Source organism: Myotis myotis, unplaced genomic scaffold, assembly GCF_014108235.1.
Source record: "Myotis myotis isolate mMyoMyo1 unplaced genomic scaffold, mMyoMyo1.p scaffold_m19_p_17, whole genome shotgun sequence".
Lineage (NCBI taxonomy): Eukaryota > Metazoa > Chordata > Mammalia > Chiroptera > Vespertilionidae > Myotis > Myotis myotis.
The window spans coordinates 35,091,802-35,117,676 of record NW_023416321.1 but is presented as its reverse complement, the minus strand read 5'-3'; the positions used below and the strand labels follow the sequence as shown (position 1 = coordinate 35,117,676).

General features: G+C 43.4%; 1 protein-coding gene across 13 annotated transcripts in view; it reads left to right on the top strand.

Annotated features, from left to right (window-relative positions):
• Positions 1-25,875, top strand: part of SMG6 (SMG6 nonsense mediated mRNA decay factor) — a 220,316-nt gene that overhangs the window by 170,987 nt on the left and 23,454 nt on the right. For all 13 annotated transcript variants that reach the window (XR_004972925.1, XM_036341029.1, XM_036341028.1 and 10 more), the window contains one exon: positions 25,210-25,386. Coding sequence is in view for 12 of the 13 variants with exons in the window: in XM_036341029.1 (XP_036196922.1) it covers positions 25,210-25,386 (177 nt within the window). In the remaining variant the exon portion in view is untranslated. The remainder of the gene's footprint in view (positions 1-25,209; positions 25,387-25,875) is intronic.

The window sequence follows — 25,875 nt, the reverse complement described above, 5'->3', positions numbered from 1 at the left end:
TTTTAAAAAATATATTCCATTGATTTTTCCACAGAGAGGAAGGGAGAGAGATAGAGAGTCAGAAACATCGATGAGAGAGAAACATCAATCAGCTGCCTCTTGCACATCTCCTACTGGGGATGTACCCGCAACCCAGGTACATGCCCTTGACCGGAATCGAACCGGGACCCTTCAGTCTGCAGGCCGACGCTCTATCCACTGAGCCAAACCGGTTTGGGCTACAATGTATCAGTTTTAATCTTCACAACAATTCTACCTGGGATAAGTGCTGTTATTATCCCCATTTTACAGATAAAGAAACTGAGACCCTAAAAAGATTAATAAGCACTTTACCTAAAGTCAGACATCCAATAATTCAAACCCATGCTGTAGTTTCTAGACTAATCACTGTACACTCTCAACCCTATTGTCATTAAATATTTTTATACTGTGGTATGTACATTGTTTACCTTTTCTTTGAAGAATAACGTTTGACATTTTCACTGTTTCAGAATACTGTTAACATCACTTAATATAGAATTAAATATCTTTTACTCTTTGCTTTTTTGCCATTTGTTTAATACAGTGTATCTGTTTTTACTCTTGGGTTTTGTGGGGTTTTCTGATGTTTTTTGCTGTTACTTTGGTTTTGTTATTTTTTACTATTAGAATTTTCAAACATACAAGAAAAGTAAATAGAATAGTATAATGAATCACTATGTAGCTTGAGCAGTGATCAACATTTTGCCAATATTTTAAAAAATCGTTCTCCTTGTCCCCCAGCCAGATTTTTGTACGTGAGGGTTTTAAATCAAATTCCATTCATCATATTGAAAACATTTCAGTAGGTATCGCTAACTTGTAAGGCTTCTTCCCCTAGCATGACCTCCATAACCTAATTATACATGTCAAAATTAATAATGTTTCTTTTTAATACTCACCCGAGAATATTTTTTTCATTGATTTTCATGGAGTGGAAGGGAGGGAGAGAAGAGGTAGCGAAGGAGAGGGAACGTAGCGAAGGAGAGAGGGAGGGAGGGAAACATCAAAGTGAGACAGACACAATGATTGGTTGCCCCTGACCGGGGCCACGGATCGAACCTACAACCCAGGTATCTGTCCTTGACCAGGAATCAAACCCATGACCCTTTGATGCTTGGGCCAAAGCTCTAACCACAAAGCAACACCAGCCAGGGCTTAATAACTTATCAATATCATATAGTCCATTTTAAAATTCTCCAGCTTACTCCAAAATACCATTTCTCAATGAATCCATCAATATTAAGATCTAAGCAAGCTCTATGTACCTTGTATTTGGCTGATAGGTCTCTTAAAACTCTTTCAGTGTATAACAGTTTCCCCAACTCCCTAGTTGTTATACCATTTATTTGTTGAAGATGTTCTTGCTTTTTTAAACAATATTCTTGCTTTTTAAAATACATATATATATACGTACATATATATGTATGTGTATATATATGTATGTATATATACACATATATATGTATATGTGTGTGTATGTATATATATATGTATGTATGTGTATATATATATATATATATATATATATACACACACACACTTTGCTCTACTGTGTTAAATGTTGAATACATATTTAAGTGATTTTTTTCCCCCTGAAAGAAAAATTTTTATCTTTCTAAGTTTATCTGAGAATGTCTTTTGCCCTTCTACATTAATAGCTAATTGGGGACAGAAAAGTCTGAGACCCATCAGGGTGTGTGTGTGTGTGTGTGTGTGTGTGTGTGTGTGTGTGAATGTTCACAGCATTATTTTTTCTCATTATGCTTAGAACTGAACCTGTGGGTCAAGGGTGGCAATCGTCTGACATGTGTGCATTCATTCTGTGCAAAAGACGAGCATTACTCATTGATCATGGCACTCTTTCCCATTGAACACAGATGAAGCCTCACGTTTTTTAAAAGAAAATACCTTTCCCCCCCGAAAGAAAAAACACAACACCTTTTTGCCATCCCTAATGAAGATGTTAGTCTCTTGTTACTAAGTTTCTTAACATGCCCTTTGAAAGTTCAGGATTTAAATCTCTTTCACTCAGGGAAGTTTCCTTTTCATTTTTTTTCTTTCTTCCTTTCTCGTTTTTTAAAAGTATTGCTCTTTTCTCAGTCTTAATCTTTCTGGACTAGCTTTTAAAGATTAGGGTTCTGTTTTTACATTTCTTAACTTTTAAAAAATTTTCTCATTTTTATCTCCGTTTTTTCTTCTGTGTTGTAGATGAGGCTGAAGCAAGTTATCCATTTGACTAATTCAGTTTTCTTTTGTATTTAACTGCTGCTTACTAGTACTGCCTTACCTATAGTTTTTCTTGACTATTTTTTCATCTGACTGCTTAATCTAGGTTGAAATGCAGTTTGCTATGTTTTTTTTTAAATTATTTAACCTTTTAAACCTTTTAACCTTTTAAAGTAATGTGTACTAGTCTTTTAAGTTTAAGCTCAGTATATTTTAATATGTGGTTATATTTAATGCCAACTGTCACCCAGATCAAGATACAGAATACTATGACATCCCGGCAGGCTTCTTTACACTGTCCTTAAAACTGTCCTTCACACAGGTAACTGGTATTCTAAACCTCAGTCATGATCAGTTTTGCCTGTTTTTTAATTGTATACAGGGGCAAAAGTAGGTTTACAGTTATTTGTATAGAAAAAGAGATGCGGGTTATGATCATTACAATATTAACTCTGTGTTTTGCGTACTCACAACTGTAAACCTACTTTTTCCAACCCCTGTATAAATGGAATCATAGTACATATCCTTTGTATCTGGCTTCTTTTGTTCAATACCATCTGTGAGAGATCATCCATGTTGTTGCATGTGAAAATTTTATTGTTCATTACTTCTGTGTATTGTTTTGTCATATGAATATACCACAATTTATTCTACTATTAATAAAAGTTTATTTCTTTTACCAGTCTTGGCTATTATGAATAAAGCTGCCATGAACATTTTTATGTCTTTTGGTGGACATACGCTCTTATTTCTCTTTGATATATACCTAGGAATGGGATTGTTAGATCATAAGGAGGTATATGTTTGACTTCAGTAGACACTGCCAAATGGATTTCCAAGGTGATTGTACCAGTATACATGAGCATCTGCAGTATGTGAGAGTTTCACTTGCTCCACATCTTTACCAACCTTGGTTTTAATTTTCATTTTAGCCTATATGCTAGGTGTGTATCTCATTGTAATTTTAATCTCCATTTCCCAGGTGAATAGTGATGTTTTACCTTTACTTCTGCTATTGGCCCTTGAGAGATCCTCATTAGTTGTGTGCTCTTTCCTGACTTTTGTTTATTTCCCTTGAGTGATTGGTCTTCCTTGATATATAGTATTTTTAAAATATTCTGAATATAAGTCCTGTGTTGGATATATACTAGTAGATTGAAGAGATCTTCTTCAGTCTGTGCTCATGTTTTCACTCCTAATGGTGTCTTAGATGAACACAAGTTCTTAATTTTAATGAAGTCAAATTTATCATTATTCTTCTATTATGGTTAGTGTTTTGTGTCCTATTTAAGAAATATTTGCCTACTCCAAGATCATAAAAATACTCTATTTTTTTCTTCTAGAAGTTATTTTTCCTTTCACATTTAGGTCTCTAATCCATCTCAGATTAATTTTTGTTTATGGCATGATGTAGAGGCAAGGTTAATCTTTTCCCATACAGATAGCCAGTTGATCAGGCATGATTTATTACAAGATCAGTTTTACCCACTGAACTACAAGGGTGCCTTGTCGTAGTCAGGTGATTATATATGTTTGGGTTTATTTCTAGACTTTCTGTTCTTCTCCGATGGTCTGTTTATCTGTCCTTGTGCCATTATTGTTGAGTATTAACTTAAAAGTTTCCAAACTTGCCCTGGCCGGGTGGCTCAGTTGCTTGGAGTATTATTGTCCCATACACCAGAAGGTTGCAGGTTTGATCCTTGGTCAGGGCACATACCTAGGTTGCAGGTTTGATCTCTAGTCGGGCCGTGTATGGGAGGCAACCAATCAATGTTTCTTTCTCACATTACTGGTTTCTCTCTCTCTCTCCTCTTCCCCCCCCCCCCCCAACTTTCTCTCTCTCTCAAAATCAATTGCCTCAGATGAGGATTTTCTAAAAAATTCCAAACTTTTCACAGTGACTCTTCTAGATAAATATTTACTTATTCTTTGGTAAGTATCCTTCTATTCCCTTGTAATACCTTTTCATGTTAGGTGATTTTTTTTTTTTTTCATCCTTATTGGAGCAGTCTAAACTATTCCTATTGAGAGCTTAGATATGTAGATATGTCTCTGTTAAGATTTTCAGGTGCAGATAAAGGGAAAAGAGGAACCTTTAATTTACACTGCTGGTATTAAACTCTCCTAGAGGAGGGTGGAAAGGAAACTAGAGCTAGAGATAGTCATGGCAAGGAGCTAACCCTCTGTTTCCTAGAGTAGACCAGGTTTACTGTTCTTATTTTGGGGGGTTTCCCCCTATTTTAGAAGCCAGCCTCAACTTTGTCTTTCTTCTGCCTCATGTGGGCACCTGACACCACTTGTAAGTCAGCAACTGCTAAGTTTCTTCGGATACCCTGGTGGGATCCTTTTGTGCCTTTCTATGTGTGCCACACCCACTTTGGTTCTTGTCCTAGTTGCTCCCGGATAAGAGCATTAGTGGGGTACTGCTGCTACGGTCTCATCTACATACTCATCAGGCAGGCAAAGGGTTGAACATCAGTTGTCATTTTCCTCATTCCAGTCCCATCTGCAGTTTGTCTTGCAGAAAATTCCTCATAGTTTCTGGTATGTGGTTGCCTGGTACCAATATATGCTTTCTTCATTCTCCCCCCACCCCCACCCCTGTAATTTCAATGGAAAACTGGAAGGGTGGACAAAATAGCTAGAAGCATGTACTTAAAGCCATTTTAATTACAAGTCAGTGCTAGTTTTTTAAAAATTGAGTGTCTAGCTTTCCAAGTTGAATACTTTGAAAGTCATTGTTCATTTTATTAAGGTGAGCATTGTTCTTAAAATGTGTTTGCACGGATTTATATCTGTGTGACTTGTTACTTCATAATGAGTAGCTCTGCTACTCTCCTATAGATTCAGGAAATTCAGTATTCATGAAGATACCCCTCAAGTCTTCCTGTATTGAGTCAACTCTTCAGCTTGGTATCTCCTCTACCCTCACCCCTGCAGCCTGAATATGAGTAGAACCATAGCCCAAAGGCTCTGTAAGCTGCACTGAGAAAGATAGGACAGTGACAGATACCCAGAATGGGGTAGGAGAGATTGTTTTGAATGCCTTTATTTGATAATAAATGCCACATGGCTCTCTTGCCAGTGGGGAAGAGAAACTGACTCTGGGATTAGGGATGACCCAGTTTGTGCTCTTCAGCTAGAGCCCTTTCCCAATTTAGCTTGTCAAAGACCCAGCTGAGAAGCAGGGACTATTCCCTATATTCTTTGTAACTCCAGTGCTGGTTAAAAGTCTCAGGAATTAGTAAGCAGTAAATTAGTAAGAGTACACATTTATAAGTTTTTGTTTATTTGTTTTGTTTATTTGTAGCTAAAGTATAAAGATGTTCTATTTCATTTTTTATTCAGAAGAAAATATTTTTAATATATTTTTTATTGATTTCAGAGAGGAAGGGAGAGGGAGAGAGATATGGAAACATCAGTGTTGAGAGAGAATCATTGATCAGCTGCCTCCTGCACACCCCCTACTGGGGATTGAGCCTGCAAGCCAGGCATGTGCCCTTGACCAGAATCGAACCTGGGACCCTTCAGTCCACAGGCTGACACCCTCTATCCACTGAGCCAAACAAGTTAGGGCTCAGAAAAATGTTAAAGTTTTTATATTCTAATTTAAATACGAGATCTTGGAACAGACCCTCAAGTGATTTTTTTCCCCAATTTATATTTTTTAAATAGGAAATCAGTAATAGGAAATTTAACTAGGAAGACCCTAAGCTCCAAATGTAAAGATACCGCCTTTCTCCAAGAATTAGGCCTGATCAGGTTCTGACCCAATATGGAGTGGGAGGGGACAAATCACAACTGAAGACCTTGGCACTTCTATAAGAAATTTAAATAACAGGCAGACATATAGAGATTCGTAAATATGTACTTGGTGCCAACTAAACCACAGAGAAGATACTGCATTTGTGGTCCAGAGAAGTTAAATATTTGTGGTCAATTTAAAATTCAACATAAAACTCTCATCTGTGATGGAAAATATCCAGAAACTGCATGGAGGCCATGCAAGCTACATAAACTCTCCAAGGCCTCTTCTTTCCCCTGGCTGGGCTAGAAGAGCCTATTTGCCTCTCCTCATACTACACACAGCTGGTAAGCCCTTTTAGGAGAGAAAGGGCTCCCTGGCACTCCGGCTACCTACTTTAGAAGGCCCTCTCTGCTTTGTGGTTCACTCCTTCACATCTGATCAAGCAGCATATTATCCAAGAACCTTTCCTGTCCATCTTATATAAAACTAGAGGCCTGGTGCATGAAATTCATGCACTCGGAGGGGGTCCCTCAGTCCAGGAGCCTTTGGGAGATGTCCGACTGCCGGCTTAAGCCTGCTTCCTGTGGTGAGCGGGCCTAAGCCGGCAGTCGGACAGCCTTAGAGCTGCCGCGGAGGTGGAAGAGGCTCCTGCCACCGCCGCTGTGCTCACCAGCCGTGAGCCCAGCTCAGGGCTTCTGGCTGAGTGGTGCTCCCCCTGTGGGAGCGCACTGACCACCAGGGGGCAGCTCCTGTGTTGAGCGTCTGCCCCCTGGTGGTCAGTGCGCGTCATAGCAATCAGTCGTTCCACCGTTCAGTGAATTTGCATATTAGCTTTTTATTATATAGGATAGCAATACTCTCCCCAACCTTGTTACTCTCTGTCCCTCTTACCCTACTTTTTTATAGTACTTCCTATTACATGTCCTTTATTTATTTGCTTATTTGTTTCTCAGTTTCACAAGAATGTTAAGCTCCATAACATCAGGAGCATTGTTTTATTGAGTACTGTATTCCTAGTTCCTTGAATACGGCCTACCACACATAGCAGTTACTTAATAAATATTTCTTGAATGAATTCAGTGGAATACCTTAAAACGTTTCAGGAAGTACAGTCTAGGAAGCAAAGAGTTATATCCTGCTCGGAATAGGGTACTGTTATATGGTAGATCCTCAGACTGTGAGATCAGCCTAAAACACCGTAAATGCTTTTCTTTATATATATAATTATTGATTTCAGAGAGGAAGGAAGAGGGAGATAGAGATAGAGAGAGAGAAAAAGAGAGAGAGAGAAACATCAATGATGAGAATGAGAGAGAATAATCCATTGGCTGCCTTCTGCACGCCCCCTACTGGGGACCGAGCCCACAACCCAGGCATGTGTCCTTGACCAGAATTGAACCTTGAACCTTTCAGTCCACAGGCCGAGGCTCTATCCACTGAGCCAAACCAGCTAGGGCAATGCTTTACTTTCTATTCCATGGTAGCTGCATATGATTCCCAAGAGGGAGACTGGCACTTGCAGATGGTGCCTGAGCCTTCAGATGTACAAGGCACCTGGCTTACACATAGTGATAGAATTAACAGTTTAACATTCATGTTGCAGTGTTTCTAGCCTTCAAATTTGTTGAGGACTCTTTGATGTGGGAGCTCTTTCTGGACAGAATGCAGACTGGAGCACATACTTACACTGTTCATATTCTTTTTTGACATGTAAATGCAGCCCCTCTTGCCCAGCTTTTTGTCATTTGAGACCCTGCCTGGTTGAAGGGACTGTTGTTGCTCATCAGGCCTGTTGGACCTGATGATGAGTGATGGACTTGACTGACTTGCTCCTATCTGCTTTTCTTTGCTAGGTTTTCCAGTCCCCCCAAAACAGAGAAACTGTTGCAATAAACACATTAGGTTTTCTGGATCTGTTCCAGAACCTTATTGTTGATGACCTTTAGCATTTGGCATGAAGTGTGCTCCACAATGGTGTTGATAATCTCTAAGATAACTGTCAAGTTTTAAAAATGGCAATGTGTATCACCATTTGTATTTATAAGGTATAGGAAGAGCCCATACTTAATTGTATATGACAGTGTATGCATACATATCTCTGAAGGACATACCAGAAACTGGCATGGGGCTGGGGAACAGAGGTTCTAGAAACCAGAAGTGAGATTTTGTTTCTAAAATTCAGCTGCTTGTACTGTTGGTTTGTTTTAACATGTGCCATGTGTGTAAACACATGTATAAGCAGCTTCGGTTTGGCTGGTACTTGAAGCCAAGGTGACTACATATCTTCATTACCCCCTAGAAGAGAAGCTATCGTTAAACTTCTTTTCTGCTTTGTCAGCAGCAAGAGTGACTTTAGCCTAAATGACAGAATTTGGTGACAGCTTTTAGCTCTTGTGGTCAATAAAAAAGATAGTTTAGGCTGTGTGTATAGGCTTCCCTAGTACAGGCTGGTACAGAAATTTTCTCTTTCTTATCAGTATGAAGCACTGAAACTGTACTTTAACAAAGTTTATACAGTAGTCGCCCATTATCCACAAGGGATTCATTCCAAGACCCACAGTGGATGCCTGAAAGTGAGGATTGTACTGGACCCTATATATACTATTTTTTTCTCTGTCTACATACCTATGATAAAGTTTAACATCCTCTTGTACTTTGGTGCCATTATTACATAAAATAGGGGTTACTTGTACAGAAGCACTGTGATACCAGGACAGTCAGTCTGATAACTGAGACAGCTACTAAGTGAATAATAGGCAGGTTGGGTATCTGGCATGGATACAGTGGACAAAGGGATGATTCACACCCCAGGCAGGACATAGCAGGACAGCGTGAGATTTCATCATGCTACTCAGAATGGTCACAATTTAAAACTTAATTATCAATTGTTTGCTTCTGGAATTTTTTATTTAATAATTTTGGACCATGGTTGACCAAGAGTATCTGAAACTGCAGGAAGTAAAACCGCGGATAAGGGAAGACACTGTAATTGTTTGCATGTCGTTCTGTGTGTGTGCTCCAACAGTAGAGCAAGCAGTGTTCCTAGTTACCAGCTGGCTGTCTCTATCCCTGTTCTTAGTCTAATAACTTGGAAAGATTTAATAAATAATCAGAAATATATTCTAACAGCAGCTTTTTTATTTCTTTTTCAAATCCTATGAGGATATACTACATAGGGTTGGTGATCAGGAATGGACCAGATGAGATACCATAAACTCTCATGCCATTTTGCCAGAATGACCTGCAGAAAAATACATCTCCCTGATCTGAATAAAAGTCATAGTCCTCATGCTCTGTTCTGTTCATAAGAAATATCCATATAAGTTATTCTGTCTGGGCTTGAGTTTACTCAATGTAAAATGGGGGTGACAATAGTACCTTTGTAAGATTTCAGTAAGGATTAAATGAGATAACATAAGTGAAAATGCCGACATTATAAAAATAAAAGTCTCTTCAACATGTCTGTTCTTCATAATAAGTGGAGGGGGCTGTTAAGAAAACTCCAAAGAAACAACCAGTTATAATCCAGTTTACACCAAATTCCCATATATCTTCCCAGATTATCCTACCATTTCTATTGCTGTTTTCTGTAATTCATAAGGATTTTCTCATAATCTCTACTATCTTCAGTTTTTACCCTCTCAGTTGTTGCTATTATCTGTGGCTTTGGATGTGAAAAAACCAACCAAACAAAAAGCGCTTGTTGGATTTGCGTTTTAGACTATGTTCAGGCCCAGCAAGAAATAAGACAGGATTCGGGCATTTTCCTGGAGGCAAGGCATTATTCCAAGGATTCTCCTATAATGGAAACCCTCAAGTGAGAATCTGTGTACTCTTGAAGGAGAATAGCAAAACACCACTTTGAAAATAAAATCATGCTGTCCTGGGCATTCCAGTGCTTCCCGGGCTGGCCTTCTTTGACACCATTCCTTTCTGCGATCCCACCCCACTCAGCCCTGGCACATAGTCAGTCCCATGAACATGCCACCTGCTCGCTCTCCCCCCCGCCCCCCATCCTTTGGCTGCTCAGTTTACTTTTTCCACATCCTCACCCTCTTCCAGTTCCAAACTAAATAACCTTCACAGATGGCTTGTTCCATCAGAGCTGTTTCAGAGCACAGGACAGTGATGTGGGGTCCAGGAGGAACTGCCAAAGCCCGAGGCTGCCCTTCCTACACAGACCCAAGACAACTTTGTCATCAGCTCCCTAGAAGTCCATGGACAGCGAGCAGAAAGGCTGGCAGATTGGGTGGTGGAATGTCTCTTTAACACTATAATCCTCTAGCAGCTAGCAACTAGTTCTCACTTAGATTTACAAGTCAAAACCTAGAGCTGGATACATTGCATACTCAATTTTCCACATAAGACAGAGCACTTTGTAGTTGGCATTTCTCCCCCAGTTTTTTTTCAGCATGGAAACCCAACAGGAAATGGCAGTCCCATTTGTGTTTTGGATCATGGTTTGAGTCCTTACTGAACTTCTTTGTGAACTTCTGGAGAGGTCTAGATCCCTGCCCTGCCTGACCTGAAGGGCAGTATTCCCAGCTGTCAGCACATCCTTGGGAAGAGGGTGAACTTCAGTCGCCTATTAGAAATCCTGCAGATGAGAGAAGACCCAGCATTTCACTCTTTCTTTCCTGTCAGCAGGACATGTAAGTTTCCTGCCTGCCTTGTCATCAGCTTTGAGATATTTTTCTCCTACATCCCCCCAAGTATGCAGTGGTGTGTAAGCTTCTGCCCCCATTCATGATCCCAGCACCCTCCGTCCCTCTGTTGTAATCAGATGGATCTGGTTAATTTTGCCCTCGTGACAAGACAGCCTTTTCCTTGTCCTCACAGTTATTCCTGTGGAACTTAAGACCTCTCTGGTCATGGTCTCCTCTCTTTCCCTTCCTTCTGTCTCATCTCTAAGTGTAGCCTCTGGTTCCTCTGAGGTCACTGAGAAAAGGCAGTATGTGCCATTTACTATTATAGGAGTCTCTCTTCCCTCAGTAAGCAGAGTTCCATTGAAAGACCCCCCACCCTTCCTCCATCAAAAGCCATGTTGTTGGCTTAATCTGCTTGAATTTGCGCATAACTTGGCAGGGAACAATGGCATGTGTGGAGTGGTCTGGCCAGACAAAGGGAAGCTAACTCTCAGAGCGGACAGTTGAAGCTTCCCCTGGAAACACCAGAAAAGAGAAGGAAAAAGAAAATTCTGTGGCAGGAAAAAAAACTGTTCTTTTCTCTTCTCCACCTTCATATCTTCCTCCAAGGTCAAGAGTTACCAGATGAACAGCACTGTTGTTTGCACAGTAAAAGTTTCTGGGATTGATGGGTTTATGTAACCTTTGTGTGCCAGCTGGAAGAAGGAAGCTTTGATTTCCTTTGTCTTGCCCTCCTGCTCTATGATGGACCTTCCTCTCTACAATACATCCAGAGGTCAACACTGTGTAGTGCAAATAACTTTCTGGGGACACTCATGCATAGGTCTTAACTTGGCACCCAACAGTGACTAGTTTCCCATATTCATTCAGCTCATCAGCTGATTAACTGAAGTCTTACCCATACTGTGTCCAGGGAAATTAAATCTGAATGATAGAACTCCTTTTAGGGCACATGCATTGAGAAGTTTTTTTTTTTTTTTTACGTTTCAGGTTGGTGAATTTGTTTAACCAGAACAGGCCATTTGTTTGCCCATGTGGTCTGTAATCTCATTTTATTTTTTAATCTTTATTGTTGAACGTATTACATATGGCCTTTTTTCCCCCTGGAATTTTTAATGTTAGTACCTCTGTTCTTGCCTGTAACTTAGCCAAGTACCTATTTGATTTATGTTAATTTAGATGCAAATTCGTCATAAGTGTTTATTTTGTCTTGGGGGTAGGCCTTTTGGCTCCTGGGCAAGGGGGATATCCTTTAGTGAAAAGGACTTGAAGTAGGTCCCTATCTCCAAAAGTATCAATACCTTCGTAAGAGGCTACAAAGTATAACGGACTGAGCACAGACCTTTGGAGTAAGACAAATCTAGGTTCAAATCCCAGCTTCACCACTTACTGGATATTTCTTTCCTCAGAGCTTCAATTTCCTCTTCCTCTTTCTATCTCACAGGATTACTGTGATAATCAAATGAAATAACATAATGCCTAGCAACCATCAGTCACCACTTCATCTCCACCACAGCTTTCCCAGTAAAATGGGATATGTCAGCCATCGAGAAGCTGTGACCAGTGAAAACTGCAGAGGAAGTAAAATGCTATTTTTTTCTACTTGCCATTACCCTGAACCTCTGTCCTGGGCTTCTTGCATGGTCATGAGTTTCTGTTTTTAGAACGTGCCCAACCTGAGTTTGGTCACTGTTCTTTTTCCCTCGTGAAGACTCCTTTCATGATCAATACCCAAGGGCTTTAGGATGTCTAGATGGTGATTCTCCTAAAAGGCAAGCCTGATCCCATGCCACAAAGGTGTTGCTGGCAGACTGGTCTCCAGAGACCACTCTTGACCTCTTCGCACCTTGGCTTTTCTTAAGAAGCCTTTCCTGGCTTCAGATCTGGTGAGAAACCAGCCAGAGAGCTTGTCCTCAGCCTCCGGTGGGACGCACAGGTTTGGCTTATACCCTGCAAGTGGCCTGGAGGGAGCTCCAGGGTGTTGGAGATGGCCATGGGAAAGAAACGGCTCAGAAAAAGAGCACGGTATGTGAGCCAGCGGCTCCCCACTGCCTGCTGGAGCGGGCTCAGCGAGGCCTCTGACAAGAGGCTTCAGAACACTAAACAGGTGATTAAAACATCAGTCCGAGTCTTTCCAAACCTCACAGAAAGCCAAAAACTTAGTTTGGACACCAACAGAAATTTTCCACTCTGGAGCTTTATAAACTGATCTGCTGTTTCTTCCTCTGCTCTATGGCCAGAGGGGAGCTCTGTGCTAATGATTCCATAAAACCCTCCAAGTCTTCCTTAGTGGCTTATCATATGAGAAGAACCTATACCACCTTTTTCCGTCAAGAATTGTCTCCTATGGAAACAGATTCTGAGTCATCAACCCTTCCAAAAAGGCGAAGCCCAGCTCTTGGCACTATCCCCTAGGACAGAACAGCTCCCCCATCAAGGTCAATGGCAGAGCTGAACTGTCTTTCCTCTCCTCCTTTCCAAGATGCCTTCCCAGAATCATAGAAACCTTTAGGAATGGAAAGGGATCTTCAGGATCATCTGTATTTTGCAAACAAGGTTCAGTAACTTGACCAGGTGAGGACAGCATGAAGGAACTTTTCCTCTAGACCAGTGATGGCGAACCTTTTGAGCTCGGCGTGTCAGCATTTTGAAAAACCCTAACTTAACTCTGGTACCATGTCACATATAGAAATTTTTTTATATTTGCAACCATAGTAAAACAATGACATATTTTTGATATTTATCTTATTACTTAAATGCCATTTAACAAAGAAAAATCAACCAAAAAAATGAGTTCGCGTGTCACCTCTTACACGTGTGTCATAGGTTCGCCATCACTGCTCTAGACCCTGCTCTCCCTGGACCTGGGCCTGTCCGCTGCCCAAGAAAAGCATACCCAGCCCAGGAGTTCAGTCTTCAGAAATCAGCAACAAGATTGCCCCTCTTTGGTTTTTTGTTTGTTTGTTTTGTTTTTTAAATTTTTATTGATTTTTTTTTTTAGAGAGAGAAACATCGATTTGTTGTTCACTTACTTATGCATTCATTGGTTGATTCTTCTATATGCCCTCACCGGGAATCAAACCCTCAACCTTGACATATCGGGTTGATACTCTAACCACCTCAGCTACCCAGCCAGGACGAGGCTGCCCCCCTTTGAGTGTCTGTACTAGATCAGATTTTCCCCCTTGTGGAATGTGAACATCTCTGTCCCTAGCACAGGTAAATGGTCCAGATCCATGGGGAACTGTGGCAGTTGGACACTGATTAAGAGAAGAGGCATGTTGTAGCTCCTCCACTTACTGCATAACCTTGAGCAAGTCTGTGCCTTGATTTCTTCATCTTCCAAATTGAGATAACAGCCCTTCCTACTTCATAGAGTTGTCGAGATTAGGTGAGTTGGTGTATGTAAAGCATTTGGCATGGTGCCTCGCATGTAGCAGCCATGCTGTTATTGGGAACTTTTAAGGATGAATGAAGCACATAGCAGGTTTGTTGTTATGCCTTAGAAGGCCCAGTGGTGCTCTCCCAGGAAGCGGCTCTCGTGAAGTGGCAAGAACACTGGACTAGAAAGTCATTGCATCTGGCTTCAGATCTCATTGAAATTACTCAAGTTTCAGTTTTCTTACCTCTATTATCATTATCTAATTGTAATAGTTAATTTCTTCACAGGGTGCTAAGGATTTTATAGATCCTAAAAGTGCCATGGAAAATATAAGGTCATATTTTTTGTACCTTAGCTAAAGTGGAGTTGCATTTTGAAGAATTGACCAAAATGTGGCCACCTATCTTTTCAGCCTTTACAGTAGTGATTGTGAAAGTACCTGGGAGACTTATTTAAAGTGTACAGTACAAGGCCCTATCCCCAGAAATACTAATTTATTTAGCCCAAAGTAGAGTCCAGGAATCTATAATTTTAACAAGCTCACTATGTGATTCTAACTCAGGTGGTTTGAAAAATAATGCTTTTTAGTATTCAGAGGTGAAGAAAGGAAACTAATACTTATTTAGCTTCTTCTGTGTGCCAACATTTGCCTTACTTATACTTCATCTCACACTATGAATAGACTTTATTTTTTTCATTATTATTGAATGTAGTTATATTTCTTCAATAATTACAAGCAATAAAATACAATAACCAAAAATATATTTTCTCTAGATATGCACATAATTCTTTTACTAATATGAAAAAGAATGTTATTTCTAAATGTTGAGCCTAGCACAAGCAGAAATCAGCACATGACACAAACACAATTTAGTTATCAAAGCTTGCCTTGTCTCCAACTCTGAGGTACTATTAGCCACATTTTTGATACTCAAGACTCTAGATGTAGGACTCGAAAATGCAATTTATAGTGACCTTATACCTCAGCCCTAACCTCAGAGAATTTCTGTATTTTTTATATTTTTACTTTGTTGTTGGGATTCTCAAGATATGGGTGTAATATTTCCAAGAGCATAACACCAGTGCTTTGAAGAGCGTAAGTCTCACCTCTTGCTGAGATGTGTTATACCTTACCCTGGGGCAACAGCCTCTACTTACAGCAATGTGTGATGTGCCCAGAGCTTGGCTTCTTGTGGTATCTTATTTCAAACTAGAAACTCTTGTAAGCAGTTTGTCAAGAGAGCACCTATCCCAAGTTATTGAGCCCAAAGTTCACAGGGAACTCCACCTAAAGCAGAGAGTAGCATCTCTTAATCTGTCCAGGGTGTCTGTGTGCAACACAACACAAGGAGCATGATAGACAATGTGGTTAGCACCTCTCCCTGATCATGACATCCCCTGGAATTGTCCTAAGGTCCTGAGGCTGCCATTTGCCTCCCGCGCTGAGTCATCCACGTTGTCCAAATACCCATAGTGTATGCTGCAGATAGGTTTTCTGTGTGCATGTACATACAAATTACATTGTCTGCCCTTAGGAAACTTAGGACAGAAAATAAGACAGATGAATGGGAAAAGATATTGATAAGCATAAACTAATCAACAGATCAAATTATGGATATCTTGAACTTGAGAGGGAATACATTCTCAGATGACAAATTTAAGACCCAAAGGGAACTTTACAGGCTACAATGAAAGAAGTACATAACAAGATGAAATCAAATAAGAAAGAATAAATGCATAACCATGACCTTATCCAGAAAGTCAGCTGCACATAGCAAGTAGCATGCAGCCCAATACTAAATAATAGCGTTTCTTATAATGTGGGAGACCTCAGTGAAGGAATGTTATAAAAGGGACTAGTTAGTGGGGTTCTTGCACTTAGTGGGGGAGATACTATTTAGTTACATATGTGAAAACAATTTGGGAATTTGTTGATTTAAAGCTCACAATGTCTTAGCGCAAGGTGGTGAACAGCAAAACCAAAGCCGTTTTAGTCTATTCATAGAATCAAGGTATCGAGAATGGAACAAGGAGATGTTCCGCTCTGCTCCCAGCCGCCAGCTCACATATGGGCACTCGCTACAGGAGACACAGTAGTCTCAGTGAAAGTCTTAGTGAAAAATAAGCAGGATGTTTAGGAGACAGTTGAAGTGAGGAACAGTTGCAGGAAGTGGGACTGTTTAGCCTAGAGAAGGTATCACACAGCAGACTTCAAATAATTTGAGACCAGTCATGTAGAAGCAGAATTAGAGTTTTTTTAATGTGGCTGGAGGACAGAATTAGAAGCACTGGGGGGCAGATATGGGTTTAAAAGGGACAGACATTTCTACCAATTTAGAAAAGCTAAAAAATGGAATGGGTTCCCTGGTAGGAAGTGAGCCCCCTTGTAGACTCAAGACAGTAGCAGACCTTTCATACAGCATGGTCTGGATTGAAAGTTAACGGGGGAAATTTGTTAGGTAATAATAAAAATTACTTATTTGTTTCTTAAACATTAAGTAATGGTGGTTTTAAAAAGCTTCCTTGGGTTCTTGAATCTTTTTCCACCTGAAATAGTCAAGAAAGGGTTGGATCACTGGGAGATGATATTGAGGCTCTGAATGGTCAGTTACTCTGTGGCATGTTAGTAATACCGATGTTGAGGGCTGCTATGAGGTCAGAGAAGATGAAGGAAGTGTGGGACTAACCCCTAGGTGCCGAAGGGACAACTGTGCATTTGGAAGAGGTTAGTGTCAGGTTACTACAGAATCCCTCTGGACTGGAAATTCTGTGAAATCAAGATCTGCCTTGTTTCTCTTGTGTGCCCAGAATGTGTAACAGTCCCTGTCACACATTAGAGCCTTAGGAAAACTGTGTGGGCGGTGGCAGGCTTGAAAAGGTTTCTTGGGGAAAAGTGGCGGGGGTGGACGGGGGGGGGGGGGGGGGGGCTTTTTATCAAACTTAAAGGAAGATTAGGGAATGAGTTGGCTGCATAAAGGTGAAGTCACTGTAGATTAGGGAAATAATCTGTTAAGTCTCTGAGGTGCAAAGGGGAGCAAATGGCATGCAGGGGAATATCCAACAGGTTGCCTGGGGCCTGGAGTTGAGAATTCGGAAATAATAGCAAGAAGTGAGAGTGGTAATATACAAGTGGGAGGGGTGGGTGGGTGCTAGAGAGCTTGCCCAGATCACGGAAAGCATTGAGAAAAGTTGGAATTTAATCTTGTAGCAAGGCTAAGCCCAAGGGAATTCCCCATCTGACTTCCTCAGGACCCTTCTGTGTAAAAGGGATAAAGGAGGGGGTGCCAGGTCTCTACAAGGAGCTTCTCTTCCCCTCAGGCTTCCTCTTCCTTTTCCCTTGAGAGAAGAGGAATGAGATTTCTGCCCTCCTGAGTGCTTTAGGTAATGTTTGGGGGTGGGGGGAGGAGTCTTTGAGGTGACACCTCTGTCCCATTCCCCCTCACTGGAACCACAGGACTTTGCTTTGTTCTCTACTGAATCCTCAGGGCCTAGAATAGTGTCTGATGCACACAGTAAGGCACTTAGTAAATGTTTGTTGAATTGAATGTTGACTAAATGTGTTGAATGCTACCAATGTCTCAGGACTGCTCACACACACACATAAAATAAATAAAACCAGAAATAAACCAGGTGAAGGAACCTAAACACCAGTCTAAGGGGTGGTCTCCTGATCCTGCCTGTCCGGAAGGCAAATAAGAATGTGGCTCAGAGCAACTAGAGCCCAGGATACAGTGCTCCTGGCCCAAAACTAACTGGCAGTATGGAAACAGACTGCATTGGATATTTGCAGACTGAGACGGATGCAAGGGCTTTCATCCCCAGGGGCTGAGCTCGTAGCCTCCCCTGCTGGTTCAGTGAGTGAGGGCCCAGAGCCTGTGTTCCAGGTTTCAGACCAGCTGAAGCCAGCCAGACCTGAAAGGCTTGTGTTGGCAGTGCCAGTATCCGCCCCTAATGCTGCCAATTTGGGTGGCTGCTTTCAGAGCACTCCGCAGGGGAAGCAGATTGGACTGCAGCCCGTCCAATCCACTGCTGCCTATAGTTTGCTCTCTGTGACGCGCTCACTATTAAGAATTCACCTTGCTCGTACAGCCAGAGCTCACGCTCTAGAAGAGAGTAGTTTCTCTCTGAGGGAACAGTTCAAGAAGAGCAAGCGGTACTCTGCCCAAGAGAACCCAGACTCCTATCTGGCTTTGTTCAGAAGGTCCAAGCTCAGAAAATACAGGTGGGTAGAAAATGCCTCTGGGAATTTTTCTCATCATTTCTGTTGTATTGAGAGGCCTGGAACAAGGATGCAGCAGGGTCTTGTTTAAGGAGGGTACTATTAATAAAGACAAAGCAACACACACACCACAGAATGAAGGAACCAGGTGGGCAAGGCAATTGTGACTGTCGCTACAGGGTTTTATTTCTGATGTGTGCATTGCTGGCGTGCTTGTCCTAAAGCCCAGACCCTTAAGGCCTCTCTAGAGTCCTATAAAATACATACATGCCTCTCTGGTTAAGTCCAGGAATTTTTTGGAGAATTAGGAAGAGCGACAACTAGAGAGAGCTGGGTCCTCCCTCCACCAAGTGGCCTGTCTAGCAGCCTGGATCCAGTACCTTAGCTCTGAATAAAGTATTTCAGCAGCTTCAACATGCAGGTAAGCATTCCAGGGCCTCTCCCCTCAGCCCTAGGCTGTGTGCCAGCCCCAGGCTTCCTTCCTTACTTCTGATCCTGGTTTCCACACATCTCAGTGATGTTAGGCAGAGTGCCCCTCCCGCCTCTGAGCAGAGTGACGCAGCAAAGAAGAAAGAAAATAACAGCCACTTATTTACTGAGCACTTACTGGGCCAAAGGCACCTTGCTAAATATTGGCTATGCATTATCTCCTTTGAACATCACAAACAACTTGAGCAACAGAGGCTCAGAGACTTTAAGTAACTTGTCTAAGGAAACACAGCTAGTAAGTGGCAGTTAAGGTTTGATCTCAGGTTCAAGTTTCATAGCCTGACTGTGAAGCCTATCTCCCTGTATTGCTTAAACTTGCCTCTTCCAGAATGGACCCGTGTTTCCTACTGTACTTGCCTTCTCACTGCCAGTGTGTATTCCACAACTGCTCTGTTCTCCCAGCTCTCTGCAGTGTGAACATAATCTCCCTCTCAGTAACCAAGTACCCGTACCTTTTGGAATCTTCAATAAAACTATTGGCGTATTCTCTGTCCCCCCCCCCCCCAACCCCCCAAGTCTTCCCATCCAACCATTTGCCAGTTCCCGTGCCCTTCTTTCTAGGAAGCAAGGCAGGATATGGGTGGCCTGAGCAGGCTGCATACCACTCTGAACAGGCTTCTATCTGTACATTGCCAGCTGATTTGTAACGGTCCACATTGCCTCTGCTAAGAAGGAAACACAGCTGTTGGGACCAGACACGTGGAATGGTGTGACAACTACAGGTTTGCCAGGGATGTTAGCATTTCATCTTGTGACCCACTGACCCTCAGCTAGCCCAGACCAACTATAGAATTAGGGAGGGCTGGGTCTGGACATGGGGATCAAAAGGCACTGAGGGAGAGACCTATGCTTAACTGTCTTGCATAGAAATGAGGTCCTGCTATAGCAGGGATAGGGAAAGCAGAAATGCTGATTGAGCTGATCCCCCTGGACAGTATGCCCAGGGGTTGTCAGGATATGCATCTGGCACAAGGACCATGTCTGCTCTCCCTCTGATCCCTTTGTCATTCAGCCCCTGCATTGGTTCTTCCTTTCTCTGTCCCTCTCACCCTCTCTCAATTCAATTCTACTTCAGGTAGGCTGCCAATGTCTGTCTCTCTGTTGTAAACTGTTGCTTCTGTCTTCAGAGTGATTGTTCATCCTTGTGGCCAGCTTTCCCCCTGCCCCTGCAGTCTGCTCCCCACCTGGAAGCCCCTCCCCCTAGGAATGTGAATAAAACATTTCCTGTCTTCCCAGCTCCAGAGGATTCCCTGAATCTGAACTTTAATTGGCAGGCCTCTTCTTAGGCTGACCCACGCTTGGCCACTACAGAATTGTCCTACCTATTCTTCAGTCTCCTGTGAGAGTGAGTTGTGCATAACTAGAGGTTCCCAGTTTGTGAAAACACTTTAATCTGAGTTCAGTTTTTTGTAGCCAATCCTGTAGGCTTGACTCATTGAAGATGATAATTAACCCATTGCTAATTGACCTCAAAAACCAGCCAAACAGCTTGTATTTTTACCAGCCTTGGTTGTGGATTTGTAGGCTATTTTAAGGTTTCTTAATAATCTCAGCAAGACTTCACTTTCCTGTCTGCATCTTATTTGCTCTAAGGATATTCTGTAAAATTAACAAGCTATAAAGTTTGAATGAAGGTTTCAACAAATGTGAGAATAATTGACTGCATTTAGCGAAACAAGAAAAACAATCTGTAAACTTGAGTTTGTAGGGGAAAAACCCGTGTGATTTTTCTCTTTAACCAGAGGAGCAATAACAAGCAGGACTTTCTAAGACCAAAAAATATAGAACTGGCTGATAATGCACATTTAAATTCTGATTCCCTCCAAATCAAAAGTTCAGAAAAAGAAATTCTGAAAAATCTAACCAACCACTACAATGCTCATGCCTTCCAGGAGGTCTGTATGGAGAAAAAGGGGACCCATAAAGATAAAAGAGTTCCTCATTCCCTGGAGTCTGCATCCAGAGGAACCTGGTTCCACTCTCTGACCCCGCCTCCTGTTCCCTTGCTAGACTGGGATGGTGGTGGGAGGTGTCCTCCCTTCCCCATGGCTGCTCTGAGGTGTGTGTATCAAATCTTACAACTCAGACTACAGCAGACTCTGGTGCCTGGTGCTCAGTTCCTTTTCTCTCTCACCCTCCCCTGTCTTCCATAAGACAGCTTAGATCTCTTTTTCTTCTTCTTTTTTCTTTTTTTTCCACATCTTTCTTTCTGTTTCTACCTGGGCATCTCTGCCCAAGCTGGGCATGCCCTCTGCTGAGTGGCTGTGGAGAGTCACCAGTTTTCAGAGAACTCCATTCTTGGCTTATCTGTCATTCCCTAAGGTTCCCAAGATCAGTAACTCAATCTGCCTTCCCTCTTCTCTCTTGACCTAGAAGTTTCTTCCTTCTTTCCTCAAGACCTAACCTTCCTCTTAACTCCAGCCTCCACCTACTCCCATGCATGCTCACATTCTGTCTTTCTAAGGAACTGAGCCTGGGACTGGCCAGGCTCCTGTACCGACTTGCCGCATCTCACTTTCAGTTTTCCTTTCTGCTTGGTTCTTTGCGTGTGGACCTGATCGGGTGATAACTGGAGCCCTGAAGCTAGAGGTTTCAGTTCCCACTGACGGGCACGCTGCCTCAGATGGTCCTCAGAAGGAAAAGGGGCTTTCTCTGGGTGCCTTGCTTTTAGCTCTTCCCTGACCTAAAGCCCCAGTTTGTTTCCAAAGATGACTAGAGTGATTTATGTAAGACATTTTGTCCATTAATTCTGGAGTTCCTAATAATCTCTGCAGTGAGTCTCCCTCCGGAAGGCCATGACTGCCATTGAGAAGGTGCAGGGACCCGGGTTTCCTGGGGCACTCCCTAGCCAGAAGCCCTTTTCCCCACCTCTAGCCCCAGTCCAGCACAACCTGTTAACAGACCAGGAAGGAACACCATGCTGCCCAGCTCTCTTCCCTCTAGAGAATCCAGAGTTTGCCCAGAGCTACAATGTACATACCACTTACATTCTCTGTTTTTCATTGATACAAGATGGAAAAATATACTCATGAAAAGAGCTTTTGTGGGGATTATGTCATACACTTCATCTGGACTCCTTCCTCTCCAAGCAGGGAGCCTAGCTTTAACCCCTCTCCTACCAGGAAGTCCTCCTGGGCCAGCCAAAGATTATCTCGGAGTTGGCTCGTTGGGGGTGGTTTGAAGGGCTTCTTCCATCATGATGTCTCTTATTTACTGTATTTAAACGTTTGTCCCCCAGGTTCAAGTGCTGGAGGCTTTGTCTAGGACAGGGGTCCTCAAACTACTGCCCGCGGGCCACATGCAAATACAGATACTGTATTCGTTCCCGTTTTGTTTTTTTACTTCAAAATAAGATATGTGCAGTGCGCATAGGAATTTGTTTATAGTTTTTTTTTTTTTAAACTATAGCCTGTCCCTCCAACCGTCTGAGGGACAGTGAACTGGCCCCCTGTTTAAAAAGTTTGAGGACCCCTGGTCTAGGAGAATATTATCATCAATCTGTGAAACTCTAGGGTCCTCACCCCTCTAGGCTCATTTCTCATATCACAAAGCAGAATGCTTTAGGTGGCATGCTAGCAAGCTAGAGACAGGAGGCTTCTCTGTGCCTCTGGGCAAGCCCTAGACTTTGTGCCTCTAGGTTCCCCATTTACCGAATAGCTAGAACCCCATGTCTTTCACCCACAGTGCACTTTGGAAAGATAAGGAGACTGTGTACAATCTTGGCTGGTCCCCTGCTAGTTGGATTGCAAAGGAACAGGGACCCTCTTCTAAAAGGTTGGGTGACTTTTCTTTCTCCAGACAGGTAGAATCCTTTTCAGGCCTCTTAGCACCAGCTCAAAGACCCCACTGGATCAAAGCCCTTTTCAGAATCAGCCAAGAGTACCCTTGCCCTTAGGGGAGGGACTAGTGGCCCTAGTAAACAAAATCTCAGGGGAAAGCAGGTGCCTTCTAAAGGAGTGAAAATGAAAAAGGGACTATTGGGAGGGGGCGCGTTCCATTGTGCTGTTGAGTCTCTGTGAATGACAGTTCCCAGTGATCCTCTAAGGATGTGTGCAGGCAGGCTCAGGATGTCTGCATCCCTAGGTCCCGCTGTGCCCTGGAAATCCCCATCTCCAGAAATCCACATCCACACATGTGGTCTTTCTCCCTCCTGGCCAGGAATCGCACACTTCCTGAGCCACTCAGAATGCCACCCAGCCTGTGTTCTAACAGCGGGAATTTTCCTGCCCTCCCGTCAGCACACACGCACGGGCACACTCTCCTCTTCTGGGTGGATTGCTGCTGCACATTACAGGAGTGCCAGCATAAACCTCTCACCATCCAGGTGATGCCAAGGACCCTGGCTAGCTTCTTCTCTGTCCTCCTCCCCCCTAAACCCCCACCTCCTCGCCATTCAGCAGTAGCAGCCTCATACCGAAAAGGAAAGTCCTGGACCCATTACATAATTCTCCATAGTGCAAGCAGTAGCTAGGGCATAAGGTCAGAGGTCATAGTGGGGTCAGGTGGCTGACACACACTGTAACGACAAGGTGGTTAAAATTAGACCACAGAGAGGAAACTGGCAGTCTTGTGGAAATGCAGAAGTTTCCTCTGCAAGTGTGAGGCTGGGGATTCAGGGAGGCCACTGTGCGTGCTGCCTGCCAGGCTATTACTCATTTCAGCTCTGTTCTTTAATGCCTTTTAGCCCCTGCTTCTGTATTTCTAGCCTTCCTCATCACATGTTTGAATACACGCGATGGAATCCATGGTTACCTGCCCTGGTCCAAGGAGAGCTTCCTTCTTCCTTCAAGGAGGTGTAAGCCCAGGACCAGGCACCCCAAGCTCAAGACAGCTATTCTTTCCAAAGCCTTATCTGGGTAGCTGAGCACCTTTTAGGTTAGCCTCTCAGGTGGAGGTAGTTGAAGTGCATAGCCTGAGATTCAGGCCTGTAGTGATTCCAGGACCATTGGTGAGGGTGAGCAGGAGCCACTCCTCGGCAGGGAGAGTAGCAGGTTTTGCTGGAAAAGGGAGTAGAGGATGGAGTCACATAGCACCTGTGATAGAGTGGTGCTCGTTTCCACAGTATCACAGGAATAGGGATCATGCCTGCCTCGTGGCTCCTGGTGGTACTCAGCCGACTTTCTCTGTGTTCGTCAGTCCTTACTGTGAGCTTCCTGTGTGCCCCACTCCCTGGCAAGGGGAGCTTAGGAGATGTAGTCTTTGCCACCAGTGGGGTTATTGTCCAAGTGAAGGAGTAACAAATGCACCTGTGAAACATCAACAATCAAAGACAGACTCCAAGTTCATACTTTACTGTGTGATTCAGACATAGAATTCCCTATCGTATTGTGGAGTGGGAAAGCTTTGAGGGGGCAGGGGACACTCAGTATGGGCTAGAGTCAGTGACGATGAGAACGGGCTGCCACCCTGTGGCATATCTGACGACTGAAGTGTGTTTCCCTGTGTGGATTGGCCTTCACCAGCTTCCGAGCTTCAGATCAAATAGGGCCCCTCCTCTGCCTTGGTGGGTGCCCTTTCATATGGAGGAGAGGACTGCAGAGGCCAGAGATGGAGAAAAGGGCATGAGGGGGTGCAAGCAAAGCAGATGGGTTTGCAGGTGAGGCCACCATGTGTGTGTGGTCTCACAGGAAAAGGACCCCAGACAAGGTGACTATGGAGACTTCATCTGAGACACTTACAAATTTGACGATTGCTCAAGATATTGAATTTCATTTCAGCTAAATCAGCCCCAGCTTCTCTGACAGCACTGGCTTATGTGCTGATGTAGCCACATGGGAGCAGGATGGCGTGAACCCTGGAGGAGCAGAGCTTTGGTGAAACACCCCCACCTGCTTTGCCTGTCTCCCTTCTCCTGACAACAATTTCCTGCCTGAGCCCAGTCTCTGAGTATGAGAAGCTCTTGGGTGGGGCAGAACCCGCCAGGGGAAGCCCAAAATTATCAGGCTGAAATGAAACAGCCAAGAAAGCCCTCACCATTCATTTTGCACTGAGCTGAAAGTTCTCCTTTTGGGAGTCTGGCGAGAGGGGAGCTTGGAAAAGAATAGAGAGTGGCTGTGAGGGGTACCAGAAAGCTGTGTTCTGTGAAAGCCACCAGTGGTTGGCACTCCACCCTTCCTTCTATCAATTAGATATCAAACCTAAAAGAATTTAATTTATTCTTTGTTATTATCAGGACTTTGGGGGGCAGGAGGGAGGCACAACCCCAGAGGATACCTGTCATTGATTCTGGGGTTGTCTGCTACCCTCGAGATGACCTAAGGAGAGACAGTAGTGACTTTCTTCCCTTAGAAGATCTTGGTCCTCACCCCTTGGCCCTTGCTCACCGTGTCACACATGCATGCATACCGCACACTCATCCTGTCTCCCTTGCCCAGCAACGTTGACACATTTCTCATGTGCTCCGCCGCCAACAGTGTCTCTCATCTTCATCTTCCCTTTCAGAAAATGCTGTTTTTCTTCTCTCCCTTTTGCCCTGTAGGTTATTGCAGCCGACTGCAAAAGGGTCACAGTGCTGAAGTATTTTCTGGAAGCCCTTTGTGGACAAGAAGAGCCTCTGCTGGCATTCAAGGGTGGAAAATATGTGTCAGTGGCACCCGTCCCAGACACCATGGGAAAGGAAATGGGAAGCCAAGAGGGAAAACAACTGGAAGATGAGGTACTATGCGGGAAGAGCCCGCTGTGGCAAAGGGAAGGCTCCCCTTCCTCCCCCTCCAGCCCTGCTCTGCCCATGGCTTCGGCTTCTACCCCTGGTTATTTATAACCACTCAGAGCAGTGTCGATGTTAACGTGACCAGCCAGCTTCTCAAGAGTGCACTCTGCTGGTGCCCCTTCCTGCCAGTCCCACCCCAGTGCCTCCATCTCTGCTACGAGTTCCAGATGCTTCTTTTTAATGTTGCATTGGAGAAGGGAGGGAAAGAAAGAGTTTAATAATGTGCAGCTCCGGAGGCTTAGGAAAGGGAGTGGAGGGGGGTGTTAGGGTTCAGGCTGAGGATCAAGTTTATAGATGTGTGGAGCTCAGCGCAGCACAGGCCTGAACTCCAGCCTCTAGCACACGTACAGGAAGAGCTGACATTGCTGGCCCCGTGTGGAAAATCACCCCTCCCCCGCCTACCCTCCCTCGCTCGTTCCCTCCCTCCCTCCCTCC